Raw genomic sequence first — 16,449 nt, forward strand, 5'->3', positions numbered from 1 at the left:
CACACACGTGTAATTATGCAAAGCTTTCCTTAATTATTCAGTTTGGGCTGGTGTGTTTTAAGTCGGCTTGAGAGTCTGAGTCGACTCTTACTGCACGTCCACGCTAATTATGTAGCACACAGGAACAATTAGTGACGTGGTAAATGCTGAAAATCTGATGAGAAGTGGTAAGAAATGGGGATTAAATGCATTTTAAGAGAATGGCTGTTTTGCACCACCTCTACGTGCTCTCTTGGAGTTGGTTTTACAGGAGTGTAACGAGCCCGCGTGTGTCAGGGAATGTCGGCGTACGCCGGGCTGCGAGCTGAGGCAGCGTGTGCTGAAGGATGCCAGGAACCTGCGTCCTGGGAGGAGTAGGAAACGATGAGAATATCGATGTTGGTAGGGGAACTTTGAAAAGAGGAGAGGCTGTGGAGGTTGTTGATAAGAGACGAGGGTCACATCTGATCAGCCCTTCTGCTTTCTGCAGCAGCCCTTAGTGCAGCGGCACGGGCTCTCAACCAGAAAGCAAGCCGATGCCTTCCCTCTTCTCGTGCTTATACAAAAGGATAATGAGTACAACTGATTTGTGTCATGACTCCATATGTTATGACATTTTATATCAACATATTACATCAAGATCGGAAGAATAGATTTGCTTTGATTGTTTATATTTTGATTTTCTTATAGAATAATTAGCTGTGAACAGCTGAAGGCTGAACTGTCAGTGCATGGTTGACGCAGGCTAGTGGGTTGGCATCCTGTCTAGGAATACCTGTCACCAGCATTGCAATTCTTTTCTGATTTCTTCTACTTTTGTTTTCCAACTACTCTTCTGGTTTACATTGTTTCCTCTTATTTCATTTCCCATGAGAATGGGAAAAAAGGGAGATTCACATTCATCTGCGGGAGAGCTCTCCCATCGCCTGGCACCGCAGTGCTCTGCACCTCCTGATGTCATTATAGTTTCGGCAATTGATTTGCCTGACCTGCTTCCAAAGAAATTGATGAAATCAGAAGTGATTTTGCTCTTTTTTCCTGCTTCTATACAGGTTAGGGGTAATGTTGCTTTTTATGTAGAATTTTATTTTGGGAAGGTTAATTGCTAGTCCATTTACTTAAAAAACAAGATCTCATTGGTCATTCAAAGGCTGATACTCTTTTAAGGAGTGTAGCCGTATCAAAATGAAAGCCTTTAACCAGGAATATAAAAAATGATCCCATATCCAAGAGATTTTAGAAGTTGACCATCTTCAGCAGTCCCTGTATCTACATATTTAATCACTGATGATAGTCACTGCTATTTGGCATTCTTTCTAATGAAGGACTTTAAAACCTAATGAAAACAAATTTATATTAGTATCCTAAGACATAATCTCTCTTAAGCTACAGTAAAAAAGCACAAATCAGTGGCCTTTTCCCTAACAGATGCAGCTTTGGACCAGATTAGACATTTTCATTCGCAGAGCACACAAGCACCCTGCCACTCAGGCATCGAGGAGCGGTGTGGGATAATGAAAAAGTTAATTCTGGTCAGCCTGTGCTGAAGGAGGGCTGCTCGGAATAGTGCTTGCAATCAAACAGCAACATCTATTTGAGCTGGGATAATCAGTTATTTTCTCTACCAAATTGTTCTCGTTCTTCTTACCCAGTGTAATTCCAGCAGGCGTCTCACGTTGCCGGCTTAGCTGGAGATATAAATAACACGTTCGGAGAGGCAAACAGGCTGGATCTTGCCTTCCCTGGGCAAGAGGAAAAGCAGAGGGAAGGTATAAGGCTGGAAAACCTCTCTTGCCATGTAAATACTTCTTTTTTCAGCTTGAGTCGCCAACTGGGTTGAACTGCTTGCTCTCCTCCTGCAGCTGTCCTCGTAACGTCGATACAGCTGGGTGTTGGGTGCTCCGTCCCCTGGTCATTCTTCGCATTTGGGCTGTTAGGAGATAAGGTCGGTCACGGCACCCACACTTCCCAGGGGGAGCTCAGCCCTTGGCATGATCTGTCCCTCACAGAAGACCACCAGATCGAGAGTCAGCCTACTTTGGGAAGATTTCCGTGCTGTTGGATGCCGGGAACAGGGAGCTATGGGAAGTAACAGAAAGCGCAATTAACTGGAGACCGCAGGCAGAGCAGGGCGAATGGGATCGGTTCTGCCAGCTGAGAGGGAAGTCCGTCTGTAAAAATAACACTTCACGAAGGGACCGTTTGGGGATTTAAACAATAAACGTTGCCTGATCTGCAGGGTGGCTGGTCTCGCTCCTCTGCCTGCCGCAGCCCTGCGGGCAGAGATCGCGCCCGGCGGGAGAGAGGAGCCGCCCGTCCCCCTGCTTCCAGCCTGCCCCGCGCCTTCGTTCGAAGGCAGGTGTTGGAGCTGCCTTGGGCAGAGTGCAAGCAGTAAGCAGAACACTGGTACGGAGAAGCTGCCAAAGGTTTTAGAGGCATTATTGCCATCCTGTGATAGAATTAGTAGAGGAAACGTGCCCACTCGGAGTTTTCACTTTGGTCCTTACAAATTTAGGGGGACAGGGGTGAAAAGGAGATGAGGTGAGTGATGAAAGCCATTTTCCTCTGATTTTAGAAGGGATACAAGCACCTCTGGTGCTCTGGCCCCATTGGCCAGGACTTCAGCTGGGGGCTAGCTGAAGCTGGTGACGACACTCTTATTTGTTTCCGAAGGACTGCTGCTTTTCATTTCACAGTCTAATTATTTATCTCATAGCGTGTATATTACTCTCCTAGAGAGTGAAGTCTCTTGAAAGTAATGAAATCGTAGGAGTGGAAAATGTGTGTAAATGAAATCAAACCCCGGCAAATCTTTTTTTTACATGTTTAAGTAGATTGTACTAAGGAATATCACACCATAGTTCTCATTTCAGCACGATTGCCCAGTGCAACTATTATTAATTGTGTTGAGCAGCTAATTTTTTATCTTTTAAGCTGAAATGACAACTTTTAACAGTAACCACTACCTCTCATTCCTATTTTTCTCCTGAAATGTAAGATCCACGAGTCTTGTGGAGAACTGGCAAAAAATCAGATCAAGTCCTTTTACAGGAGGGTCTGACCTCTTCCCATCTGCCTGAACTCAGTCTTTGATTACAAGGTTTTCCACGGGACCCAGAGGTCTGAAGCAGGTTTTGACATGCTGGTCACATAGTAGAAAAAATGAATGCACCAACACTGTCCTTTTTGTGCAGATGAATAACGTGACGCCAGAATATTGTCTTGACATCATACAGAAGTTTGAGGTGTCAGAAGAAAACAAGGAGCAAAATGTTCTTGGGATTGAAGGTAACGCTTTTGATTTCTAAATTATTTTTACGTCCTGACCAATTATAGTGGAATAGAAAAGCCTTAACAGTATTTTCAAGTATCTTATAATATTTGATGACTGTGACAGTAGCTGACATAAGAAACCAGCAGTCAGCAGCACAGGTGCCTTGTTGTGAGTTATGGGAGACGGCAGTGGGTGGGCTCAGTTACCCTTCGAGCAGCGATACGTCACGCAGCCGTACATCATAGCCACAGCACGGTAATTCGCGGGCTGCAGGCTTGCATGTTTTTATGGCTAACTGTGTATTTGTATAGCACAGTATAAACGTAGTTTATACTACAGTATGTTCTAACTGAAGTAATAAATCAAAGTTTGCGTTCTGCTCTCTCTCTGTAGGGTTGGAATCACTGCTGTACACTCCATTGATTTATGCTTATGTGAAGTAAAATAGGAACAGTTGCTTTTTCCTTGGGTTTTTGTAACTTATTCACCTTGTTTGCTAAAGCAATTGTAGATGGCATATTTATTCAAAATCCAATTTGGTATCAAATTCAAATCTGAATTGGAATAAAACAGATTAAATACTATGGTCGGTTAATTTGCCCAGAAGATAGTTTTCATGAAGCAGAATAATTTACATGGTGATTTCTCTAGGGAGTGGGGGGAAAATATTCCTCCGCACAGTACTTAAACCCTGGGTGCAGCCTTCCAGTTCTGAAATAAGTTTCTGGCGTGACTCTGGGCAATTCATTGAGATTTACACTGACATAAGGAAAGCAAAATGAACAAGCAGTGACATTTAAAAAATATTTATGTAAGCTTTTATGTTCCTTTTAATCTTACTGCTGCTCCTTTTATGTTCGAGTTGCTTTCAGCATTGACATTGTCTACACTGTCCTTTTGAAATGTTTTACATTTCACATTCTCAAAGGAGGTATTTTTTAAAACTTTCTCTGTTTTGATTCTAATCGGATTTGTAGTGATATAAACCAGTACCATCTTCTCAGATAAGCTTGCAGCATAGAGAAAACTGTAAACTAGAGTAAAATTGGCTAAATCGGTGAGTTGGCTAGCCCAGGCCCCCATGCTGTCTGTTCCTTAAGTGGCTGCTACCTTGTCCACACGGTACCTTCTGTGGATCTGCAGAACACCAAACCTGTGCTCTTCCAGGCATCGTATCCTACGAAAGAAAGGTGGTGCACACCTCAAATCCCGTGGGTCTGAAGGAGACACCTGATTTGAAAACAGCTGGATAGTGGGCGTTATAGATATGTGGTTTTATTTGGCTTTGTCTATAGCTGCTATTCATCACTTTTATGCTTATACTTGAATGCTAAGTTCTGGTTTTACTGTTGGTTGTTAACTGGTTAATTTCTGAACAAGCTTAGCTCACTGCCATGTTTTGCAGATACTTCTTGATTGTGTAGGTTGTTGGGTTTTGTTTAATTTTTTGGGGGGGCAGTCGTGAATGTGTTTTTCTAGATTATATTTTATTTTCTAATTCAAAGCAAGTTGTGTAGGGACAAGATTTGGATCTTGGGAGCATGTGCTTCTTGAAGGCAATAAACTTCCATAGGATTCCAAAAAGAATGACCTACCTGGGTTTGTGCCCACAGTGGACTGAGGCTGTGCAACATCTTCAGTTTGCAAAGAAATAGGCAAGCCCCAGACTGCAACTGATGTGCTGGAAATATGGGGTGTGAAGGTGAATCTCGGCTATGTGATTCATTGGTTTGGGGACAGGGGTTGACACTAACACGCATAACGGGAAAACACAACTGTCAGAGTGCAAATCCTTTGCTTGGGAAGATGCACGGCATCCACGCAAACCTTTCTCTGTTCAAAGGTTTCACCAACTTCATGCGCAGTCCTGCTTGTGACGTATTCAACCCATTGCACTGCGAAGTGCATCAGGATATGGATCAGCCCCTCTGTAACTATTTCATTGCTTCATCTCACAACACGTACCTGACGGGAGACCAGCTGCTGTCCCAGTCCAGAGCGGAGATGTACGCGCGGGTGCTGCAGGATGGCTGTCGATGTATCGAAGGTACGTTTTGGTGTAACTTCTAGCTGTGAGAGGTAGGAAAGACCTTTCTTCTCAGTGACAAACCTAAGGTGTTAATGCTTCACTATCTTACTAATTTCAGTGGTAAACTCCTGTTTTCTAGCAGTCTAGCAAGCATTTTTCTGTAGGGAATGACCTTCTCAGACAAATTGCTTAGCCACTGCTGGTTCCTCCTGCCAGCCGCTGTGTTGTTAAGCTTTTCTCAGTCAGTGCTCGCTTTCCGTTGTCCCACGTTTGTCTGAAGCACTTCTCTCTTGCTCAAGTCCCACGAAGGCAATGGACAGGGATCTTCCTGGGGCCCTGCTGCTCCAGCGGAGCAGCTCTGCTCGGTGTGCTCTGCAGTGCTGCCTGTGCTGGAGGAGGACATTTCATGGCATGGTTTCCTAATCCACCTTGCGAGTCAGCAAAACCCTTTCCTTTCACAAATTGAAGGGGAAAGTGGGTGTTTGCATATACAGTTCCTTCTGCCGATGCAAAAATGCCTAGTGCCTGGAGGAAAAGGACAGGTGAGCAAATAGTGCCTTCTGCCAGCACAGCTGTGTGTGTGCTTCTGTCAACATGTGAGCTGAAAAATGCAGTTTAGGTCAGGCACAACAGACATAGGATGCTGTTTTGTTGGCTGAATGCCGGCGTAAGAAAACAAGATGCTGCTTGTTTATTTGTCTGATAGCTTGGAGGTGGGGTTGGATTGTTGTTTAAATTGTTTGATTTAAATAGTAACAAAACATTATTTTCCTCTGGATGGAACAGTGTTTTGACAAATTTACACTCAGTATTAATTTTATATGGCTAATATTACAAAACCCATCACTGGAAGAAAAAAAAATAATCTAAATTTAGGAATGAATTAGATCGGAAAAATTAACCTGAAAAAACTGGGTGGTCTGTCACTCTTATTTTTTTCCATAGGAAAGTTCACTTTAGCACAGTAGTATGTTATTTTGCCTCACTTCAGAACTCATGTAGGTACCGTACAGTGTAGGTAAGAGCTCTGTAGCTTGTCTTTCGTGAAGTTAACTTTCTATAGAGGCAGCAGTAGCAACAAGTTTGATGTAAATCCAGACCACACTAATGCATTAGAAGTATTATTGTCTCAATCCATTCGTATTTCATATTGGCGTGTGATGATCTCAGTGCTACTCCCACTACACACTTAGTCATCAATGGCAAGTTTAACAGCAAGGGGAAAAAAGACTAGATATAAAAAAAAAAAAGGCTGCAGAAGCTGCTTTCCCAATAGGTAGCTGTAAACATTACTTGATCTATTCCACCTTTGTAATTTTGTATATGAGGAAAAAATGAGTTTAATATAAGGGGGGAGTCAGGCTCAGGTTGCAGATACTGTGTTTAGTATATGAAAAGACTGTTTTGTTAGTGTTAACTGGGAAGGTGTAGTGGGTTGAATGAAACTTCTTGACACCTGTACAGTTGAGTGGTGTACACGAGTTCTGTTGGCAAAGAAGATCAGCAGAAAAATATAAGATGATGGGCATCTCTTAATGTATAGCTTTTTTGTCTTCATAGTGGATTGCTGGGATGGTCCGGATGGAGAGCCGGTAGTGCACCATGGGTATACGCTTACCTCTAAAATACTCTTCCGTGATGTGGCAGAAACTATCAATAAGTATGCTTTCGTCAAAAATGAGTAAGTGCAGAGTCTGTTTTGTGTAACTAATCTCATGTCAAAGTTCAACACCAGGAAGTTCGTGTATTCCTTTAAACACACAGGGAATAGAAAGTTGATTCTGTTCCCCTGCTTACTCCCTGTATCATATTTATTGATCAGCTTCATGAGCAACACTGTCAATCTAATTAGGAAGTTCAACCAAAGTTAGAAAGACCTTTCATGCATTGTAAACTCAATAATACTTTGAACAGACTGAGACTGTTCAATATCAAGTGATTATTTTGGTTCTTTGTTTGAACAGAACTTCCCACTCATTTCCCCTGGGAAATCCTCCTTAAAAATCAACACTGTAATATTCTCTACCTAAGGAAATACTTTATTTCAGTAGGAGAATTGAAAAGCTGTCTCATACTTAGTATAAGAAAATACAGAGTTGAGAGGTAATGTTTAAATTTGAGTTTTCTTTCCATGGTACTATATAACAACGTTCATTATGAAAATTGCAGAGACTTGAGCCATACATGTACATGTTTATGTTTATATGTACACACACACACATAACAGTCTCAAAAAATCATGAGTGGGTAGATAAAATTTTGAGTAGTCTGGGGAGAAGAAAAGGAAAATATGTACTTTTTTTTTCTTTAAAGTGACACCAAAATGAGGGTGTGGGAAGGCTAAATAAATAAATAAATATAAGCACCCAAATTTAGTCTTATTGAGTAGAACTGGGAGGGGGTGAACTCAAAACTGAAATAGGTGGTTCCTCATGGTGTGTAGGTGGGCTGTAGGGTTGCTTGCCAGAGAGTTTTGGGGCTGTCAAGGGTTTAAAAAAATAACTGGGCAAGTCTTTGGAAGAAATAGGCAGTTATATACAGAACAAAGGCTCTAGCTCAGGGGGCTTTAGCTGAGAATTCCTGGAGCCTGTGAGAGTATTCTGGAAAGTATAGCCAAATATTTCTGCTTCTCCTCAGTCTGGTCATCTTCCGCGGTTTGGTCTGACTCACTGTAGCTGCGCTTATTAAGACAAAAGCAAATCGTTCAAATCGTTTCAAACTTTGGCGCTAGTGGGACGGGGTTGGAGGAGAGGGCAGAACCTCCTGCAGGGATTAGCAAAGGTATTCTGAGCCCATGGGGATTTGGGAGTTCTTATGTGAAGTCCTTCCTCTCAAAGTGAGTCTGTTTCCAGACTCTTGACAATGCAAAGGCAAACTACTTGAAACACTTTGTGGTAAGCTGTGCAGGTCTTCCGTCTTAAAACACTGTTATGACACTGTCTGGGGTTTTTGTTTCTAGGTTTCCAGTGATACTGTCTATTGAGAATCATTGCAGTATCCAACAGCAGAAGAAGATTGCTCAGTACTTGAAGGAGATATTTGGTGACAAATTGGACTTGTCATCTATAGTCACCGGAGACTCCAGGCAGCTTCCTAGTCCTCAAAATCTGAAAGGGAAAATCCTAGTGAAGGTAATTTGCTACTCGTGACGCGTTCAAAATACAACAAAAGTCAGCATGTGGTATTTATGTAGATCTTTCGCTTTTGAGAGCCAGTTTGTCTGTACCGTGAGGATGAGCACAGATGCAGTAAGTTACAATTCTGAGCTTTTCACAGACACATTGAAACAGGGTAAGCCTTAGCCTTGACAAGTGTCCCAGAATACTTCTCTAAGTGTTTTAACGAAGAGTTGTTTTCAACAGCAATGTAAAGAAAAGTCTTTCTGTTTCATCAGCACCTTGTCTAAGAGCCTTACAGTCAGAGATGCTGGTTTTTAAACCTTAGCACTGAGTCAGGAGAGTAGAGAAATTATATAAAATGCATCTTTGTGAATAGGAGGAAGTGTGACAAAATTATCTGATACTTTTCTTTTTCTGAAATCTAATTGATGTTATTAGCGGATATATTTCCCTATCATTCATATCCCTGCATTATCTAAACATCGTCCTACAGTCTTCCATTGCACAAAGTATTTTGGAGTAATATAAAAACAGCTGAAATTTTCTTGCATTTTCCTGCATTACCCCACATTTCCTCCTCACCTTGGTATGAGCAGTAGTTCACTAACTGAAACTATTTTCATGGTTCATCAGCTGTGTTTATGGAAAAGAGCACTTCAGAAGGTACCTAAAGAGCAGCAAGGGAGGAGGCCTTAGAGCACTGTAGTAAGTGTTGTATGCAAGATAAATTATTTGAGCCTCTCAATGTAAACAGATTTGCTCTGAAAGGAATTTCAAAGACCAAGATGGATCTAATAAGAAAGAAATGCTAGGCAGGCCTTTGAGAGGATGATTAATAGCGTTGTAGCTTATTAGATTGTCTAATTGACTTTGACACACAAAGTCAATTACTTTGCTGCGAGCCCTTGAGATAACATTTTTCCCTCTATCCTCCATGTCAAACTGTCTACAGTGATTCACAGTTTAGGTTTGATGCTAGGTCGAACATATTTCGATACATAGTAGAGATGTGACTCTGAATTAGAAAACCTTCAAGTGCTCAGCTGTGATTTTGAATTTCATTGAAGTGTTTTTCTTGTGTAACTGCTGGTTAATGAGCTCCGTGGGCAGGTAGTGTCAGCGTCGTAGGGAGCTGAACAAAACAGTAGGTAATGTCAGTCGCGTGACAAAACAGAGCGGACCTAGCTTGAAATACTGGCAGTGAATAAGAGGCAAGAGATTTAGCACTGTGCTGTTTTCCATGAACTTTTGCGCTGGTCTTCCTAGCACATTTGAGTTTGTAACTTCAGATTGATGTTTCAGCTATCAGTGGCTGAAACTGTGTGGATAGTTACAGAACGGTGCAGAGCTGGGCTGATGTTTTTAGAACGAGGAATTCTGTTTTCAGCATCACTGTGCCTTGTCACAAAGCCTTATCTCCCATCTTCTGTTTAAGTTAAACAGTCATGTTAGAACAGATAAAGTGTTTAGGAATCAACATCTGGTTGAAGTAAGCCAGTTTCCCTTTTTTTTTTTTTGCTATTATTTTTGCACAGTTTTATATATTTTTCTTTGAAACACTGCATTGATTAATCAGCCAAACAATTTCAAGTGGTGGCCATAATTCTCATTTTGTTACTGCATATGGAGAGTAATTCTGGTAACAGGGGTTTAAGCCCATGTAAACGTTCAAGTGTGAACTGAATTGAAGGTCCTTCTGCGTTGTGAGCATGCAGTATTAAAGTAAATTTTGCTGCTTCCTTCATGATGATGGCTACTCGCAGTGAGTTCTTCTGTGTCTGCATTTTCCCTTCTGATGCAGAGCCTATAATAATGTATCAACTACTGATTCTTGAGTTTTATTTGAAGTACCAATGGTCTGCTTGCCGGGGGTAAGCCTGAAGCATCTGGGAGGCAGCTTGAAAATAAATCATTCAGACGCTCACTGGGTTGCTCCAGGGATGGGAGATAGCGTGCTTTTTTGAACGTGTTTGCAAATATCTTTCAATAGCAAACTCTTCCAGAAATACTTAAGTCCCCTTGTGAAGACGTGACCCCTTGAGCCAGTTTGCATGAGATTCTCTGAAACTGAATTCTAAACTATGGCCACCTTTAAATAAGCAATAGTTGAGTAAAGGGATATTTTGGTCTTTGCACAACGTAACACTGACTATGTGTGCATTCATCATGAATATTTTCCTTGTTTTTAGGGAAAGAAGTTGCCATACAGTCTTGGAGCAGATGCTGAGGAAGGAGAAGTTTCTGATGAGGATAGCGCTGATGAAATTGAAGATGACTGCAAATTAAAGTCCTGCTATGTATGTGCATATACACGTTTCCCAGAACTGCTCTATCTTCACATTTCTTGTGTGCATATTCCATAATCCTGCTTACAGTTGTTAGCAGACTAAGGTTTTTAACTTGGATTTCTAAGTCAGGTCCTTAGGATGCAGGAATTATATCATTCCACATTTAGATGTGGAATGAATTTGTTCAGAAATGCAGGCTGTTCCTCATTTATACCACATAAATAACAGGTATAAGTATTTTACACTAGGCTGAAATCATTGATGCCAGCACGATAAGCATGCTAAGATTTTTCAGGTACAAATGCTTAGTACTCAAAGCAATCATATGATGGAAGTGCTACACAGTTTCTAAATGAAAATTATCAAGAGATGTGCAAATGAAAAGAAATTGGAATGTGAAACATTTTTATTTTTAATCTTTCTGTTTCTTTTTTTCTGACACTGAAAACTGTTTTCTATTCTCTTTATTTCCTAACTCCTGCTGTTTATTTTTCTGCTGTTGGTTTTACTAATGATTTTTTTGGCTACAATCTGAAGCTGGTGTGCAATGCTAATACATGTTATCCAGCAGGTGCTTTTTTCAAGTCAGAAGGCAGCCTTGCTTCACCAGTCAAAATTTTTGAACAAAGAAGATATTATCAAGGGAGATGCAGAAAGAATAGATCAAATTCAAATTAATATTTAGCAAGTATAATATTGTTTATCTTTGCTTCTGAATGTAGCCCAGTGAGTTTGCCTTGTTGCCACACAGAAGCTCCTTAGTGTAGCTCTCATTATCTGTTTATGGTTTGAATAGCAAGCTTTTAACTTCTCTGTATCATTTATGCCAGCTATTGGCAATGGAAGGATTGTCAAAGTAGCTTGGGGTTTGCTTTACAGGTGACAGAAGTCCCCATCTGAACTGATTCAGAGGAAGCAGATATTTATGCTGGTTCTCCCCCTACCATGAAGTTGCTAAAATGCTACAGTCAGTAAACACCTTTTGGAGGATTTGTGTACATGACACAAAAGGACAGATTTTGCTTTCTTAGATAAACTAAATCCCTTTGTCCTACTAGACAAAATCCTGATTAATTTATTAATAATTTAGAGGTTAGGTTGCACTTGGATGTCATTCAAGCCATATGCTCCACAAGACGGTCTCATACAGAAGTACAGTTTTGCTTGCAGTAAGTGCTTGAAGTGTAGGATAAATCAGCCTGCTTAATGTCTCCAACTGTTGTATTTCTGTTGGCATTTACTATAGAATTTGAAATGTTGTGTATTAATTACGGGTAATCCCATAAATCTTTAGGATTGTGATTGGTTTAAAGTACAGGTTCTTCTTTAAGTACAGTATCTTTAAACACTTCTGCAGGTTTAAGTTTAGGGAATTCACTGCCCAATTCACTGTCCTGTGCTGTTGAAGAGGAGCACTCTGTAATCCACATATGCTTTACCAACATGAACTCAGCACTTCTGGTGAGCAGAAAGACCTAAGACAAAATCTGCAGTCCTTAAAGCCAATGCAGTAGGTCTTTTGTGGCCAGAAAAGGAGCACGTCAGTACAAACAGTTGGTTTCCTCCTGTCTCAGGAGAGTTCTCCTGCCCCATGGAGAGAGGAATGCTCGGTGCATGCTGCTGTGCCGTGGGATCCAGTTTTGTTTTAAGCACCTTACGTAAGAGGCTGTTTGGTGTCATGCTACTATTAATTATTTCCCTGTCTCACTTCTTGGAGCAGGAATCTAATAGTATTTGGGCTGATAGTTTGAGGAACTGTGTGGGTGCGTTGGCTGTGAACTCCGCTGTATCTTGAAGGAGGGTCAGGCTTGCGACTGCTTGAAGCAGAGCCACCACCAGGGCCTGGGGTGGTCTGTGTGCTGGACAGTACTTTGGTGAGGCAGTGCAAATGATGTGTCAAGGGGATTAAAGAAAAGAAAGGATGATGGCAGTGACAATAAAAGCCACAATCGGAGCAGGATTACGCAAGAACCTTTTCTTTGCACAGTGAAAAGAAATGCTGGGAGTGCCTGAGGCATGTGTAATGCTCCCTCAGGCTGTCCCAGAAGTGTTGGAGATAGTAAGCTATTTTAACCGGATTTCTTGATGCTTTTCAGAGTAATGGTGCAACAGAGCACCAAGTGGAATCTTTTATAAGAACAAAGCTTGAATCTCTGATAAAAGAATCGCAAATCAGGGACAAAGAGGATCCTGACAGCTTCACTGTGAGAGCACTGTTAAAGGCAACTCACGAAGGTCTAAGTGTTAACCTGAAACAGGTAGGTGTTTTTTTTTTCCCCCTGCACATACTGGATATTAGCCAAGGCGATGTGTTGCATGTTTCTTAAATGAGAAAGGCAATGGCTTACTAACAGCATCTGAGAGTTGTATTTCCTCTAAAATGGAAACTTGGAATTGTTTCAGAAAAAAATCTCCAAGGAGAGGATTTGAATGATAAATGTGAGGAGTATCTTGTTCTAACCTGTTTTATTTCCTTGTAAAAGTTGGAAGCAATTAATTGAGCAAGCACTGATATTGCAAACAACTGTCAAACCATTTGGTCTGTGTCTAGGTTTTGGGGAAAACCCTCTCTCTACTGCCTTAGTCCTATCAAGGCTGGCAGTGATAACTGGCAGTGTTGTCTGCTGCCTGCAATGCTGGTGGCTGCTTTGTACAGCAGTAGAACATGGGATCGTGCTTTACTGCCCTAAGCAAGGTTCTGTTTTTTCATACCCAGAAATATGACTTATATAAAGAATTGGTAAGTTTCTTTTCCCTTTTGAGATGAAACTAGTATTGCAAAACAGTGAAATGTATTGGAATTTTGAGTACATCAGTAGAGTCTGTACCGTGAATCCACCACCACCACATTTCACCTCAAGCAGATGCAAAGCCTGGTTATGTTAAATAGGGAATGAACTGTTCAGAGGGATGTGCCTACTCTAACTGGTATAAGTCTCCAAAGTCAGGTATGTGCAGTGCTGCTTTCTGCACATCTTCTCACTCTTTAGCTTTTTGTATTTCTTGCCAACCTTTCTCCAAGGATGGACCTGTGAGACTTTTGCCTGAAGCCAGGCTTGACTACAGAAAATATGCTCAGCTTGTCCTGATGCTTGAGATATCTGGTCAAAGCTGCATTGCGATGAGCAGAGGCTGTGAGAGCCCAAAGGACAGAGCCATCTGACCTGGGAAAGAAGGGTTATTTCCAGATTGTGGCTTTGCAGCATGAGAACTGTCAGCTTGCCTCCTCCCTTTGGCCTTTTTGAGGTCAGAGAAGTGGGAGTTCAGAGGGCAACCTGTGTGTTCATAAACATGATCAGAGATGAGCCGTTTCAATATTATTTTGAGCTAGAATAATTATATTTCGTACGTTCTCTGGTACCTCCCCCCAAAAAAAGAACTATTCACAATGCAAAATTATGTACTAATCTCCAGTAATTATCAAGTTATCTTTTTTTTTTTTTTTTAAGGGCAGTGTGTACTGTAAGTTTTAATTTGATTTGCTATTGAAACTGACCACTACTCGCTCTTGTCTGAAAGAGACTGTTCCTTTATCTGCTAGGGTTTGCTTCTACGCTTTATGGAGGAAAGGAGCTAGGAACAAATTATTGAACGTAGATACAGGGATTATTGACTTTCCTGGATGTTAAGAAACCATCTGGTTCCTGTATCGTTAGAATAGCCAGAGGTAAAGTCCAACACAGGACAGTGAATAACGAGTTTGTTGGAGCTGCTGTGGAATGGTGGGGGAATATTCTTCAGCACCTTTAGGTCTTTATTTTGCTCTCTGAAAGATAAAGGGATGTGCTTTTCTGACAGAAGAAAGCTAGAAGCTGTCAGGAATTATCAAGCCAATGTCTAGGGACATGCCTATAGATGTGAAACCTGGACTTCAGGCTGCCTATGAAAAGCCCATGTCTGCTAGACAGATATATATTTTTTTTCTCTCCTTTTCTTTTGCGGCTATTTTATGTACACTTTCATTTTTGTTTGCTTGTTTTCGCTGAATTGGTTTTTCTACATGGTTGGTTGCTGTCTTGAATATTAATGTTAATTCTTTTCCTCACTGTTAGAGGATTGCTAAGCTAAAATTATGTAAAGAAATGAGAAAAGTCCTGTAATGAGATTTTGGATTTAAATTTGTGTTCAGAGATCAGTATGTTGCGTTTAGGTTTTGTTTCCCTTTTACCTTTATTCTCTTGTGCATTTAGTGTACTCGTACAATAGTGAATCAGAGTGACATACAGAAACTCGGGGTTAAAATCAGGAATCATAAAACTGTGGGGTTAAAGGCATGTCTTTCAGAGACTGTAACAGACTTTTTAAAGATACTTCTGAAGCTATCTAGTTATACTCATTATTGCACTCTCTCTGCACAGAACCTGGACACAAAAGAAGGTGGAAAAAAGTCTCATAGTCGATCATTAATGGGCAACTTCGGTAAACACAAAGTAAGTAAAATGAGAGACTCCTTTTGCTGGTTTATGTCTGACTTTTCTTACAACACAGTATGCCTTATTGCTTGGAACAGGCATGGTGTGCATGGAGGCAACGAAGAAGAACTGCTTGGTTACACTTGGTATAATTTTTATTGTTCAGAAGAAGAATATAGCTGCCAAGAGTACAGAGAATCATTCAAAGACAGACACTCTCAAAACCAAAAACATTTTTGCCTGACCACGAGTTTAATCTTTATTAGTGAAGAGGAATTGCTGGTTTTCTGATCAGACTTGCAGCAGCAGAGGAGCAGCGTAAACAACTGCTTCAGTATGTTCTTGTTTTCCAGACCTCCTCCCACCCAGCTGATGGTGTTTTTCATTTGGGGTCCAAATTTACCCGTTTCACACCCTGAGCAGAGCCATATAATGCGCTTCCTACTGGCCTCCTGCTTGTTTTCGGGGTCTGCTGTGACTGAGCAGTGGCTCTGGTCCCACCACTCCCGTGTTGTAAAATCGGGCTCTTCTCTGACCTCCTCGCGGTTTGGTGTGCGCTATTTATACATCTGTGTAGCTGCTGGGTCGCATCGTCCGCTTCAGTGGGTCTGCACTGCAGCAAGCAAGAGCTGACGCAGTCCCCACGAGCGTGAGGTCTCCGTTCACAGCCGTGCATCTGAGCAGATACCGGCCACCAAAAGGGACGTGTGCCCGTCTTTCCTCCTCATCCCCTTGCCTGGCAGATGTGTTGCTGTCACCCATCTCTCCCCTTCCCTCACTCCAGCAGGGCCCGTGGCTGGGCTTTAATGAACGTGTAGCCCCACGCGAGCTCGTTTCCCGACAGCTCCTCGCAGGGCCCACGAGCAGGCACCAAGCGAGGAAGCCGTCAGATGGTGGGCGGTGGGAGAGGCGCAAGGCGGGCCTGCAGCCGTGAGGTGGGCCTGCAGCCGTGAGGCGCGCCTGCAGCCACGAGGCGGGCCTGCAGCCGTGAGGTGGGCCCGCAGCCCTGTCGCTGTGCTGCGGCCCGCCGGTTGTCTGCGTTCCCCTTCAGTGCTGCCCGTGGTGAAAGCTGCAGCTGAGCAGGAAGCGTGCTGTGTAACTGGAAATCTCCACAGCAATTCAGGAGAAGCAGCAATTATGAAACACATCATAGAATTTAAGCGGCCACCGCCTTACCTGCTGTGAATCCAGCTAGAAGCCATCAACAGTTCTCTAAGTAGCAAATACCAGGACCCGTATTTACAGTTAGATTACAAGCTTGCATCTCTAACTTGGCTGTATTTCTTTCAGTGGCTTTAGCTAAGTGCACGTTACTCAGTCCGTATGTGCTGAGATCTGCAAGTACCCG

General features: G+C 42.0%; 1 protein-coding gene across 10 annotated transcripts in view; it reads left to right on the forward strand.

The window, feature by feature from the left end:
- Positions 1–16,449, forward strand: part of PLCH1 (phospholipase C eta 1) — a 94,583-nt gene that overhangs the window by 39,483 nt on the left and 38,651 nt on the right. For all 10 annotated transcript variants that reach the window (XR_014588444.1, XM_083849529.1, XM_083849530.1 and 7 more), the window contains 7 exons: positions 3,174–3,267; positions 5,097–5,300; positions 6,843–6,963; positions 8,242–8,413; positions 10,591–10,698; positions 12,786–12,947; positions 15,048–15,119. Coding sequence is in view for 9 of the 10 variants with exons in the window: in XM_083849529.1 (XP_083705655.1) it covers positions 3,174–3,267; positions 5,097–5,300; positions 6,843–6,963; positions 8,242–8,413; positions 10,591–10,698; positions 12,786–12,947; positions 15,048–15,119 (933 nt within the window). In the remaining variant the exon portion in view is untranslated. The remainder of the gene's footprint in view (positions 1–3,173; positions 3,268–5,096; positions 5,301–6,842; positions 6,964–8,241; positions 8,414–10,590; positions 10,699–12,785; positions 12,948–15,047; positions 15,120–16,449) is intronic.

The sequence above is a fragment of the Anser anser genome (assembly GCF_964211835.1).
Source record: "Anser anser genome assembly, chromosome: 9".
NCBI lineage: Eukaryota > Metazoa > Chordata > Aves > Anseriformes > Anatidae > Anser > Anser anser.